Raw genomic sequence first — 13,076 nt, forward strand, 5'->3', positions numbered from 1 at the left:
GCTATTATAAATGATACTGCTATGAACATTTATTTTTGTGCAGACATATGTTTTTATTTTGTCAGGGATCCCCAAGGTCACTCCTAGGTTCAGTAATTCACTAAGAGGAATTGCAGGACTCAGCAGAGTCCCACTCAACAGCTGGGATTTGTTACACTGAAAGAACAAACAGCAAAATGAGCCTGAGAAAATGTGCATGAGCAGATGTCTAGAAGAAACCAGGTGCAGGTTTCAACAGTCCCTTCTAGTGACAGCCCACAGGGTGGACTTAATCCCCGTGGCATGAAATCGTGCCGACGTGTACAGTGTTGCATACCAGGCGAGCTCTTTAGAGGCTCTTTGCCCAAGGTCTTGACTAGGGGCTGGTCACGTGGGCATCCTCTGCCTAACGTGTACCAAAATCCTAGGCTCGCAGAAGGAAAGCGGATGTTCAGCACTGGCCACGTGGACTGCACAGCCTGGGTACCACACGTCACCCTTAGCAATCAGACCCTGGTGGGGACACTCAGGAAGCCCACTTCCCCAGACACCCCAGGCCCAGCCTCGCGAGCAGGCCTCTCTGAGCTGCGCTCAGACTCGCCGTGTTGACCCTCTTCTGTGCAGGCTGTGCCTAGGGCTGCAATTGCAGGTCCTGTGGTAACTTCACGTTTAACATTTTTTTTTTACAAATGTTTTCCAAAGTGGCTGCAGTGCGTCCATCCTCACTGGCTGTGTGAAGGTTCCCATTGGTCCACCTCCTGGCCAGCACGTTAATTGTCCATTTTTCTGAGTGTAACCGTTCTAGCAGGACTAATAGGTTTTTAAGTTAGCGATTTGTAAGTGTTTAGAACAAAAAATGATTCATAGAAGCCAAAATGATTTCTCTAAGAACAATCACGCTCGTCTAACCCCTTATTTTCTTTTTTTTTTTAAAGGCAATTTGTTTTTTCTGTACTAGCTGTACTAGGGCAGAGTGTTTTTCTCTTCCAGCCTTGTCTTTCACAATATCTTCATGTACAGAAATGGAGAGACGGGGGTTGTTGCGCTGATCACTTGGCGGATTCCTCATCTGCAGATGGATGACAGGCAGCAGGCGCTACTAGACCCAGGAGAAAGCCTTTCTGCGGCTTCCCAGCTCCGCCCTCAGCCAGCTACCGATGCCTCTGTCCAAGACCTGGGGGAGGCACACATGGCAGCGTCAGAGTTGCCAGTTACTCAAAGTAGGAAGACGCACATGTGTTGAGCCATAAGATCTGGTTCCAGAAAGATCCTGGCAGCCTGGGTCGATAGGCAGAATCCAACCAGATGGATGTACTAGGGACAAACAGCCAGTCCACACCTGCAGGATCTGATCCAGCTGTGACCAGAGGAAGCTCGTGCTTGGATTTCTGACCCTTACCAAAAGAGTAGGTCCAAGGAACGGTGACGAAGTCTTGGGGCTCCCTGGAAGAGCATTTCGTGTGGGTCTGCAGTTTCAGAGGGCACTGTGGAGAAGCGCGGAGATACAGAGCTTCACCCGGAGGGAAGCTGTTGAGGAGCAGGGCTGTTCGCTGGCCAGCAGGCGTCGTCCTGCGCAGACTTGCGAATGGACACCCCGTGGCTGCGGGTCTGAAGCTCTGAGGTTGCTTGGGCTGCCTGCTAAGGTGGTGAGCATCCCATCACTGGGGGTGTTCAAGGAGAAGTGATGGACTTCTCTAATATGAAACTCCACAGGGCAAGAGGTACCTGGGAGACCTCTGAGGTCTGAGAACTTCCTGGACACGAAGTCAGGAGCTGTCCATCGTTCCGTCACCAGTTCCCCAGCAGCAAGGTTAGCCTTCCTGTGGGTCGTCATCTTCTTGTGCCCCTCGCAATCCCACCTGTCCATCAGGTGCTGGGCACCTGTGAGGGGTCCCTGAGACCTACACCTGCCCCCTGCCAGCGCCTCGGTGGCTGGCCAGCCTCTGCTCTCTGACTTCTCACCTGGGGTCTCTTACCCATGTTGTTCCTGGTCTGCACTGAGTTTCCTGGCCTCTTGGAGTGAAGCTCCAGAGCCGGCTGTCCCTTTCCTTCTTACATTCGTTGGTGGATATTTTAATGAGCACCTTCTGTGGGCAGGTGAGCCCGAGGTGTGAGCAGCGAATACTGACCAGCCATAAGGGACTGCGTCAGGAATGTGGGCGGGAGTCTGACTTGGGTGTGTCTGGAAAAGCGGCCCCCCTGCCAACGTGCCCTGCAGTGGGACCTGGAGGAGGAGGAGCAGCTGGCAGGGAGGAAGAGAGCGGAGGCGGGGAGCGACGCCCCTCGGCTTCAGCCCTGAGCCCGGCAAACCCCTGGCAGTTCTCGCTTCAGTTGTGTTTGGAGGAGAGAGGAAGCGGCCAGGCTGGAGGGGAAGGAGCTTTCTGTCCCCTGCTCATCCAGCACCTGGGTGGAGCCACCTGTGGCCCAGCTGGGGAGACGCTGTGTCTGAGGGCCTGTGTGTGGAGGCAGCGCCTTCTGAATTCGCCCCAGAGGCTGCTGGGATCGGCCTGCCTTCCCTCCGCGGAGGTGGGCGACGGGGAGAATGGGACGCTTTCCAAACACCTCCACGCTCCCTGCGGCGGCAGTGCCTTTGCCAGCGTAGACATCTATGGTCCCAAAATTGCTCCTGAACATCCCCCTCCCTCTGGGTGGGGGTTCTGGGTTAGGGTGCGGGAACCGTCCCGGCCTCTGTGGCTGCTCCTCTGCTGTCGTTTCTGTTTGAAGAGCTGCCGCTGCCCCCCCCACAGCCACTTGCCCTCCCCCCACACTGACTTCCCAGGGGGACCCCAGATAAGAGAGGCTGAGGGAGGAGGCCAGCCCCCCTCAAGCGCACACACCCGGCAATTATCTCCCACTATTGCCAATTCGAGATAAGTAGAAAATGACAGAGGAGCAGAACCAGGGCTCAGGGCAGCGCCCGGCGCCTGGCACGCGCTACCACGGCATCTGCATGTGTGTCACACGGAAGCCTCGCGCCAGCCGAGCGTGCGCTGGGACCTGCTGCCCAGGGAGAGGAAGGAGCTGGATTCCAGCCACTGGCTGTGCTGTCCCCACCGCATCCCATCCCGGAGCCTCAGTTTCATCAGCTATGAAGTAGGAGGTGGGCAAGAGGATTCTGCCGTCTCCGGGAAGTCCAGGTCGCCTTCCTGCGGGTCTGCCCTCCTGCCTGGTCAGCTGTGGCCGTGTCCACATGTGCCTGGAAGAGGAGCTGCCCCTCTTGGAGGACGCAGATGACATAGCAGAAAGAGGGTCGCTGGGGCGACCACACAGGCCAGGAGACAGGAGGAAAAGACAGGACGGTGCCTAGAGGGGGTCCTGGCACAAATACAGGCTGAGCATCCCTGACCAGAAACCCGAGGTGCTCCAAAATCAAACTCTGGGCAAGAGTCGATGCCACCACCCCGGCCTCCGTGACGGTCACAGTGAAGACGCAGGGTTACTAACATACTGTGGAAAGTGACTTCAGGCCGTGTGTAAGCAGTACAGAAGAGTCCGGTTTAGACTTGAGTCCCTCCCCGGTCACCTCATGCTGCATATGCAAACATTCTAAAATGCAAGCAAGTCTGAAGTCTAAACTCCTCTGGCTCCACACATTCGGGGTAAGGCACACTCACCGTGTATAATGCATCAGGGGTTCTCAGATGTGACCGGCGGACCAGCAGCATCCAGAGGGGACCTGTTAGAAAGGCACACTCCTGGCTCTTCCTCAGACCCCCCGAGTCAGGAGCTCCGGGCGGGGCTGCCAGTCTGTGTTCCTGCCCGCAGCGACTGATGCAGCCAGTGTGTGTGCCTAGAAGTGACGGAAGGTGGGGGTTGAGGCTCAGAGACCCAGATGGGCACTTCGAAGCCAAGGTGGGAAGAGACCGAGTCTCTGTCGGCCCTGCTGCTGGCAGTGCGCGTTTCCGCCTGTTCTGTGGTGGAGACCTAGCAGGAGTGTGGCAAGGCAGACCTCGCGCCTCGTCCGTGCAGACCTCAGAGGAGGCTGCCGGGACTCGGAGGCATTCAGTCTCATGCCAAAGTCACAGGGAGGGTGGCAGAGGCAGGATTAGAAACCAGGCCTCTCTGATCTCGAAGCCCGAGTTCTTTCGCCGCACCGGCTGCTTCTCTAGCCAGCGGCCCTCGGCTGCGCCTTCCTGCACAGCCCTGCCTGCCTCCTCTGCCCTGCTGCCTCCAGAGCTCTGCGGTGCCTCCTGCAGCCTGTGTGAAAGGCAGAAGGGGACACGGGGCACGGGCAGCTCGTCACCATGCATGTCCCTCAGCCTCCAGGACCCAGTGCACCTGGAGAGCCAGGAGCTGGTGAGGAGGAGCTCACCTGTGTGCCGGGCGGTTCAGTTCTCAGCTCCCACTTGCTGCCTGTGCGCCAAACCCTGTGCTGGGTGCAGGGAGCTGAGGAAGGCCAGCACCATTCCCGGCCCCGTGGAGCTTGGTCCGGAGCCAGGGAAACAGCAAACCATGAGATGTGGCTTAGAGCCCTGCTGCGGAGGGTGGGGCGGGCTGACCATGCCACTGGCTTCGCCTCACCGCCGTGCCCTGTCCTCTGCTCTCTCCGGCAGATGATGCGGTTTGCCTGGGACAACTACCGGCGCTACGCCATGGGGAAGAACGAGCTCCGACCCATCACCAAGGACGGCTACCAGGGCAACATATTTGGTGAGTCGCTTTGGGCACGTGCACCTGGGGAGGCCCGCCGCCCCTTGGTGGGCGAGTGGAATTTCACTTGGGGCTTTGTTTCCACCCGCTGAGTCGAGTCCCTCTTTCTCCAGACCCCAGGCCTCCAAGTCCCGTTCCCCCAGAGCCGCCCCTGCGCCTGGGCTTGGGGAGCCCCTGTGCCCCTCCCCAGCCTTATAGATGCTTGGTGAGTGGTGATGACTTACGTTTTAGAGCACAGAAACTTGGAAACGTGATCAGGGATGGCGAGGGATGGAGATCTGGTTCCCTGGAGTAGGCTCAGCCACCCAAAGGCCACTGAGACCTGAGCGACTGCCTCCCCAGAAGGTGCATGTGACATGATGCGGGTACCTTCCCAGCCGAACACTCTCCGATGGGGTTGGGGACCAGGCTGCCTTGAGGGTCCAGGCGCGTGTGTGTCTCTGGGACACCGGAGCTGAGGCGGCTTGCGTTTCCCCCATAGTGTCACCATCTGCTGACTTTGCCCCGCCAGCCGCAGAGCCCCGTAGTCCCTCTCTGATCCCACAGAGGCCTATCCTGTGTCTAGCCTCACATTTCGACCGTGGCACCGTCCACGGTGCCAGCCCCCACCACGGCCATTCCTGTGGAGCGATGCTGCAGACCGCCTGGGACCCTGGGACATGGGCGCTGGGGGCCCTGGAGAGAGGAAATTCACTCTCCGTATTCCTCACTCTAAAAGATACAGGTTCCTGGAGTCTGGAACCAAACAACCCAGACCAAGATGGAAATTCCCAGGAAAACCTTAAGGGCAAATTTACAAGGGACAGCGCCACATATGACCCCGTCACAGGTGTTAGTGCCATGGGAAAGGAGACAGGGGCCCGCCTTCTCGTTCAGACCAGTCAGCCTCTCCACCTCGCCGGCTGTCCTGACGGGTTTCTCCTTTGCCTGCCTGTGGGGCGTGGGCTTGAGCAGCAGTGTGTTTATTTTTCTGATTATCCTAGGAATATGGGGGAGGAATACGGTTCCTCCGTGTAGACGCAGCTCTTGGCATCTTGGCTCGTGTCCTCCCGTCTTTCCTTCTGTGTGCTCTCCCCTCCCCCCATACAATTTCATGACCTTTTTTTTTTTTTTTTGGCTTAATGTTATATCGTGAGTATTTCCCTAGGTCACGTAACTTTTTTCCTAAAGAACCTTTTTAATGGCATCAAATGATTGTGTGGGCGATCATTCATTTAACTGTGCTCCTGATGTTGTACGAAAGTTGGTTCAATTTTTTGTTATTAAAAATAAGGCAGGCAGTAACATTTTGTGCATAAGATTTTGTCTAAGGAAGAGATTCCCAGAGAAGAATTTCCAGGTCAGATGGAGGAAGACAGATGCTCCTTTAGCCTAAGCTGGTAGAAGGTGTGCGGATCCCAGCTAGGGGCCGTCTGTCCCATCAGCCAGGAGCATCCCACATCAGTCCTGGGGAAGGCTGACTGGTGTGGATCTCATCGAAGTCGTTGGAGATTTTGCTACTGGTATAAATAGAAATGTGATGGAGAAAGAATCCCCTCTCCTCTCTAAACAGTTTGCAGACATTCAGGCGAGGTGTGGTCAATGGGGGCGGGGGAGACTGCAGAATTCTGAAATAACTTAGTTTGGCAACAGCATTCTCTCAGACCATCATGGGAAACACTTCTGGGAGGGATTGGGTTAAACCCAGTCCCACTGTGTAATGTTTCTCAAGGCCTGGGATTTAAATCTCAACCCTCCAGACCCTTGCCAATCACCAAACGTGGTAGAGCTGCCTATGATGGTGGAAAGAACCCAGATTGTTTACAAATCCTTACTCTGTCCTGGACTTTGTGACCAAGTCCAAGTCACCTAACCTCTCTGGGCCCTGGTGGTTCATCCTTCATACTGGGCTGTTCTGAAGATGTTAATGAGAGCACACCTGAACGTTATGATTTCTATCATAACAAACGAGGCTCAGTGACCCATTGTGGGTTCTGAGGTCCCTGGGGTGGCCTCCCAGGAGTGACTTTGGCAAGGCCATCATCCAGTGAGCAGGGGGTCTTCACTCTGTAGCCAACAACCGAGCCACTGTGGATGGTTGGCCCCTGGGAAAGGAGGATGCACAGGGACGCAGGCGCAGGCAGGGAGAGCTGGTCTGGCTGTCCTTACTCTCTCACTCACCAAAGGCTCTTTGGGTGCCATGCCCACTGCTGACTCCTGGGGACACAGCAAGATCTCCATCAACTCTGCCAAGACACACGGGCACTACTTTTCCTTCTAAGCATCTCAGAGGGACAGGGAACCTGGGTTCAAATTCAGACTTTCCTGCTTCTGGTTGTATGGCCTTGGGCAAGTTGTTTCTCTCTGAGACTTCCTTTTGTTGTAAAGGGAAGGAGCTCATGGTAAAATCAGCCTCCACCCAGCTCAGGGCCTGCCTGACAAGAAGACCCTCTTAACTGGTAGTAGCTATGACTGTCACCTTGAATAGGTCCTAGGTACAGAGGCCTGTGAGCACACACCAAAGGTTGAAGGCTTGAATCCAGGAGCCTGGGAGAGGTTCTAGCTGGGTGGATCCATGAGGGGCTTTGAAGCTCGGGAGGCTGAGGTAGGACAGCAGCTTGGGAGGCTGAGGCAGGAGGATAGTGAGTTCAAAACCAACCTCAGCCACTTAGCAAGCCCCTAAGCAACTTAGCAAGACCCTGTCTCTAAATCTAAAAAAGGGGTGGGGATGTGGCTCAGTGGTTAACTGCCCCTGGGCTCAATCCTTGGCACCTCAAAAGAAGAAAAAGGACTTAGCTGTGTGTCATGGCCTCTTCCTTTCTGGACTCCGGGGGGCTGCCAGGTTGCATCATCCCTGGACTCTGGCCTCACTGGAGACTGAGCCCTGCAGACACAGGATGCCTGGAGTGGTCAGATGGCAGGCAGTGCCCATCCTGTCCTGCCAGCCAAGACCCTGAGCAAAGTCCGTGCTGGTGCTCAGTTTGAACACGGGCAGCTGCAGCTTCGCCCTGGGAACCTGGCGGGAGGGGAAACCTGCTGGGGGCTAGGTGTTGGGTTCTCGCTGGTACCTTGAGATCTCCAGGCTGCAGTGGGTAGGAGCCTCATCTCCCTGTGGGGCCTTTCACCAAATCAAAACCCCTCCCGCTGCCTCCTGCCCTTCCTCAAATCTGTTCTTGGAGAACAAGCTCTTGGTGAGGCACCTCCTGAGCTCTGGAGCCAGTTTTCGGGCTGTCAGTATGTCAGTGACTGAGTGGCTTCCTTTTTACCCACATCCAGCTCAGCAGGCCTTGTCCGAAAACGCCCCTGAGGCCCCAGTGGCCCCCAACAAAGAAGACGCAGCCTGCTCTTTGCCCGGTGGCTCCGACCAGGGTGGAAAGCTGCTCTTTCCCCACTCTGAGAGTGAGCCGGGTGACTCAGTTGGTGTCCAGCTGGGAAACAAAGAGCATGGACTTCAGGTCCAGCTGAGTGGCCCCAGAGTGTGGAGTGAGCCTCTTGGGAAAGGAGAGTGCAAAGGGCCAGGGGCCAGGCCTAGAGCAGACTTTCAGCGGGGGTGGGAGTGGGCGCCTTTGTCACAAAGGTGCAGGGGAACCAGCCATAAAGTGGCAACTACACGCAGCGCTGTAGAGAGAGTGGCCCAGCCTCCCCACCTGAGGAACAGGCAGGTGGGCGGTCCTGCTGCTGGGGCTGGAGAATACAGGTAACCTAGCCGGCGGAGCTGGGGCAAGCTTCTCAACCTCTCTGGGCCGTTTCCCCAACTAAAGCGGAATGACCGTCATCCCGCCACAGGATGGAGAGTGAAGCGGTCCGCTCACCTATCTCATCTTCGTGCCTGGCGCACCGAGTCATGCCACAGGCTTCAGCTGCCTGGGAGGACGGAAGGCCCGTTGACGGGCCCTGCTCCCCTCCGACGGGGGCGGGCCCAGGCTCCCCGAACCCAGGAGCCCCCTCGAGGGCTGCTCCCTCCAGCCCTGTTCCCACAGCTCTCAAATGCGCAGGCGGGCAACCCGCGGGCAGGTGGTTTGAATCCCACCTCGGCCACGTGCCTGGCATGTGACTTGGGCCTGCAGCTCGGTGCCTCCACCCGTGCAGTGGGAGTGACCCGCTTCGCCCCAGTGCTGCGGGGATCAGACACGGTTGATGTGTGTTGAGGCTTCGCGCACTTCCTGCCCCTGCACAGTCGTTACTCACAAGCCGCTGCCATTATTCTGTGAAGAGGACTGATGAGCAGTAATAGCCAAGGGAAGGACCGGCGCCGGCCGGCGCAGCCCAGTAAGTCCTGCGGGTGGATGAATCGCCTGCCGCAGCCTCCACCTGCCCCGTGTCCCTGCGCCCTTCCTCCAGCCTGGCTCCTGCTGCACGTGCTCTGTCCCTCTCATCCCCTTCCGTAGCCTTGACCTCCTGCCACAGAGTGCACTTGGAGTCAGCAAACCAACCCGGGGGCCTCCCATCCTGCTTGGTCAGCAGATCTGACTCCCAGCCTCTTCTCTGCGGAGGATGCTTGCATGGCCAAAAACAAGGTCCCCCGCTCCGAGCCCGCCCCAGGATGTCAGCGAGAGCCCCAAATTGGATTCCGCCTCTGCTCGTGGATCCACTGATAGAACTGCCAAGCAAATCCCCGTTCTGAGGGATGATTTATGGCCCGGGGCAAGTTAAGAGGCAAAATGAACACAGCATGATTTCCAGATCACGGGCTGGAATGTTCGGCCTTGGCAGCGAGAAAAATCATCTTTGCCTTGGGAACAGAACAAGCGTGATGTGAAGAGGGAATAAATCTGGGCCCCAGGAGCATTTCCACAATGGCTTTTGGATGTGTGACTCGGTAGTGTCTTCTGCGGAGTGTCCACGCTCTCCTGCACACTCAGGCACGCACCCGCTTCCCCGGGGCTTCTCGAGGGGGTGAGTCACTCCACGGTGTGGCCCCCTTGGGAGCGCAGACTTTGCCAACAAGATTTGTGAAAACCACCCTTTTCGCCAGCTTCCCTTGAATCTGCACGAAGCCTACTCTGAGTTTGTTCCTGGGAAGTAGACGTTTTGACTTTAGAGATTTTGTCTGGGCTCAGATCTCACCCCTAGCATTTGCCAGCTGAGTGAGCAAGTCACAGACTTCTCTGAACCTCAGTTTCCTCCTCTTTATACTGGGAAGTGTTGGCCCACAATGAGTCCTCACCAAATGTTAGAGGCTTCCCTTTGCTGCTCGGATAGATGCCCTTCCCAGTGCCTTCCTCCTCCTTGGTTGGGGACTGGAGCATTCTTACTTATCTGGAGAAAATTCTGTATCTACCTTCATGAGCTTGTTTGTTTGTTGGTTTTTCTTCTGGTGAGAAGCTCCTTGTTCCTGGAACTTCGCTCCGGCCATGTTGCTCGCTGATGCTGGCAGGCCGTGCGCACACTGCTGACCCAGGCCGTGGAAGTGGCGACGCGGCAGCTCCTTGGAAGGAATAGGTCAGGCTTCGGGGCAGCCAGCAAACTTCCTGGTAGTCACATGTTCGGGGACCCCTGAATGCTCCTTCCGGAAGCCAGGGGCAGTAGAGACGCAGAGGAAACGGGTCAGAAGCACGGTCACTGGCCTTTGGCACAGCACGTAACTGGATGGAAGTAGTCGCCCTGCACACACACCTCTGAAGGTCAGACGAGGCAGAGACTGAGGCCCCCTGCGGTCTCCTGGGCCCCTGAGTGACACGGCCCCAAGTCCTCAGCCACCTTCTAATGACCCGATCACTAATGACCAGAAGGCCCCTCAGGTCACTCTGGGTGGTCATCAAAGCAAAGCAGGCCTCTCAGAGGTGGCGACTGGGTTTTCCACTCCCAGCCACTGACCAGCTGGCGGCTCAGCGCCCTGGACCCTCCTCCTTATGCCTGGGATCTCTTTCCAAGCAGTTCTAACTAAGATCCATCTTGGCCATTTCTTTTTCTTTAAAAGGCTTCCCACCAGCACAGAGCCAGAGCAGAATTTATTTCTCTAGAAAATATAGTAGCAGGTTGTTGTTAAAAGAAAACTCAGGCCAGGAGCCTTGGGTTCCTGTCCCAGGGCTGGCAACAGCAGCCCCGGGAACCACCACCCTCTGGGCACATCAGCACAGAGGGACCCACGCTCAGGGCCTCTGCCCTCTCTCTGCCCTGGGCTGGTGACTCGCAGGGTGTCTTGCCTTCTCTCTCTCTCTCTCTTCTCCATTTCTGAGAGGGTATTTTGGCTTTTGCTGGTTCTCTTGGAATCTGAAATTTTAGCAACAAGTCTCATTCCTGTCGGGAGCCGAGTGAGTCAGGGTATCTATTCCCAGAGTCAGTGGCTGGTGATGTATAAGATGATTCACGTTGAAATCGACATTCCCTCCCGGTGGCAGCGTGTTCCGCCCACTTTCCAAAGACCTTTCTTTCCTTGGAAACAAAGCTGAGCCGACAGCAACCAGCCCCCATCTCTTCTCACCGCACTGACGGCAAGCACTTGCCAAATCTCCCAGCACACCCTCTGACTAATAGGTCTGTGGATTCGCAGAATCTCAGATAGGCATTGCCAGCTGGATTCTTTGCAGCCATCTGGTTCGGTGCCTGAGGATGGGGAAACAGGTGCCAGAGGAAACTCACCAAAGGTCTGGCAGCCCGGATTTGAACCCTGGTCCTCAAGCTCGAACTTCTACATTGTTTTCTTTCTTAATGACTTTTTTTTGTTATCGTTGTTACCAGGGATTGGACTCAGGGGCGTTTAGCCACTGAGCCACATCCCCAACTCTTTTTTGTATTTTATTTAGAGACAGGGTCTCGCTAAGTTGCTTAGAGCCTTGCTAAGTTACTGAGGCTGGCTTTGAACGTGAGATCCTCCTGCCTCAGCCTCCCTAGTTGCTGGTACTATAGGCGTGTGCCATTGTGCCTGGTTCTTAATTTTTTTTTAAATTGAGGTGTAACTTACAACACACACACAGTAAAATGCACAAATATTAAGTCCACAGGCCAGTGAACTTTACATATGGATAAACCTTGTGGACCCTCCGGGCAGGTCAAGACAGAGAGCATTTCTGTTTCCCTCAAAGGAATTGGGAGGGAAGTAGGCCCCCAGGGGCTGCCACTATTCAGACTCCTACCACCACAGACTGCGTCTGTTTTAATTTTTCAGGCCGTGCTTTTCTGACTTGCTTTCTGCATTCATGGCTATACCGTGAACAGTAATTGGTTCTTTTCCACGTTTATCTATCTCCTCGACTGTTGCTAAACACTTTTGTTTCCAGTATTTGGTAATTATGAAATAAAGCTGCTATACACGTTTTGTTTGTTTATAATTTAGTGATTGGGGGGTGTCTTCACAGAGGCTTGTGACCATCGCCAAAATCAACCCCCGATTCTCCCCTCTTCTCCCCCACTCCTGGGCTTCCCTAACCTCGTTCTGTCTCTGGGTAGATCTGCTCATTCTGAACGCTTTATGTAAGTGACAGCGTCCACTACCAGATCTTTTGAGGCTGGCTCCTCTTGCTGGCTGCGGCGTTCCTGGTGTACCCACGCTGCTGCGCTGTAGGACGTCCTGGCTCCTCACTGTCAGACGACGTCCCTGTATGGACATACCACATCTTGTCAGCCTATCCAGCCTTCGACAGACGTTCAGGTTGTTTCCGTTTTTGTGTGACAGTGAACAGTGCTGCTATGGAATCCGTGCTGTGTCTTTGTGAGGACCTAGGCTTCTGTCCCCTCGCTGTGTGCCCGCGAATGGGGCGGCTGGCTGCGTGGTGGCCACACCTCAACTTTGGGGAGCTGCTGACGGTTTCCCTGGGGCCGCACCAGCCTGTGTTCCCACCAGGAGGGTCTGAGGGTGATGAACGCTTCTGTACACGTTTTTGGGTGGAAATAGCAGACCTCTATGCGGCGACTCACCCCAGACTTGAGTTGCAGGCTCGTCCCGGTAAGTCGTACCTGGAGGCTGCCAGTCTTCCAGAGCGGTTGAAGCAGCGGGCAGCCCCTCGCTGCCGGGAGCTGCGGTTTCTCCGTTACCCCCGCCCACACTCGCCACTGCTGCTGTGCTTAACCTCAGCCTGGCGCTCCACCGCCCCCTCGGTTTCTGCTTCACCCCATAGACTAGTGTGGCACAAAGCAGAACTTTCTCTGGTTTGGGGACGGTGCTAGGAAAGGGGGGTTAATGGGAAAAGTGTTGACTTGGGAGACGGGAGACAAATCCTGGCTTCACCATGGACTCACTGAGCAAGAATCACATTTTTTGTTTTTTGTTTTTTTTCCTGTAGAATGGGGATGGTGGTGATAGCCTGTTAGTCAGCAACTCATCGCTGTGACAAAATACCTGTGAAAATCAACTTAGAAGAGAAAAAATTTACTTTGGCTCATGGTTTCAGAGTTTGAGTTCATGGTCACTTGACCCTATTGTTTCGGGCCTTTGGTGAGGCAGAACATCGTGATGGGAGTGTTGGGGGGCAGAAGTACCTGCATCATGGCAACTGAAAAGCGTGCCTAGTACTGCGACTAGGCCCCAT

General features: G+C 55.6%; 1 protein-coding gene across 2 annotated transcripts in view; it reads left to right on the forward strand.

The window, feature by feature from the left end:
* MAN1C1 (mannosidase alpha class 1C member 1) overlaps window positions 1-13,076 on the forward strand; it is a 121,880-nt gene that overhangs the window by 46,808 nt on the left and 61,996 nt on the right. The window contains exon 2 of one of the 2 annotated variants that reach the window (XM_079130594.1): window positions 4,533-4,629. The exons of the other annotated variant lie outside the window; for it this stretch is intronic. Within the exon in view, the coding sequence (XP_078986720.1) occupies window positions 4,533-4,629 (97 nt within the window). The remainder of the gene's footprint in view (window positions 1-4,532; window positions 4,630-13,076) is intronic. 2 annotated transcript variants of the gene reach the window in all.

The sequence above is a fragment of the Sciurus vulgaris genome, assembly GCF_902686455.1.
Source record: "Sciurus vulgaris genome assembly, chromosome: 1".
NCBI classification, from domain to species: Eukaryota; Metazoa; Chordata; class Mammalia; order Rodentia; family Sciuridae; genus Sciurus; species Sciurus vulgaris.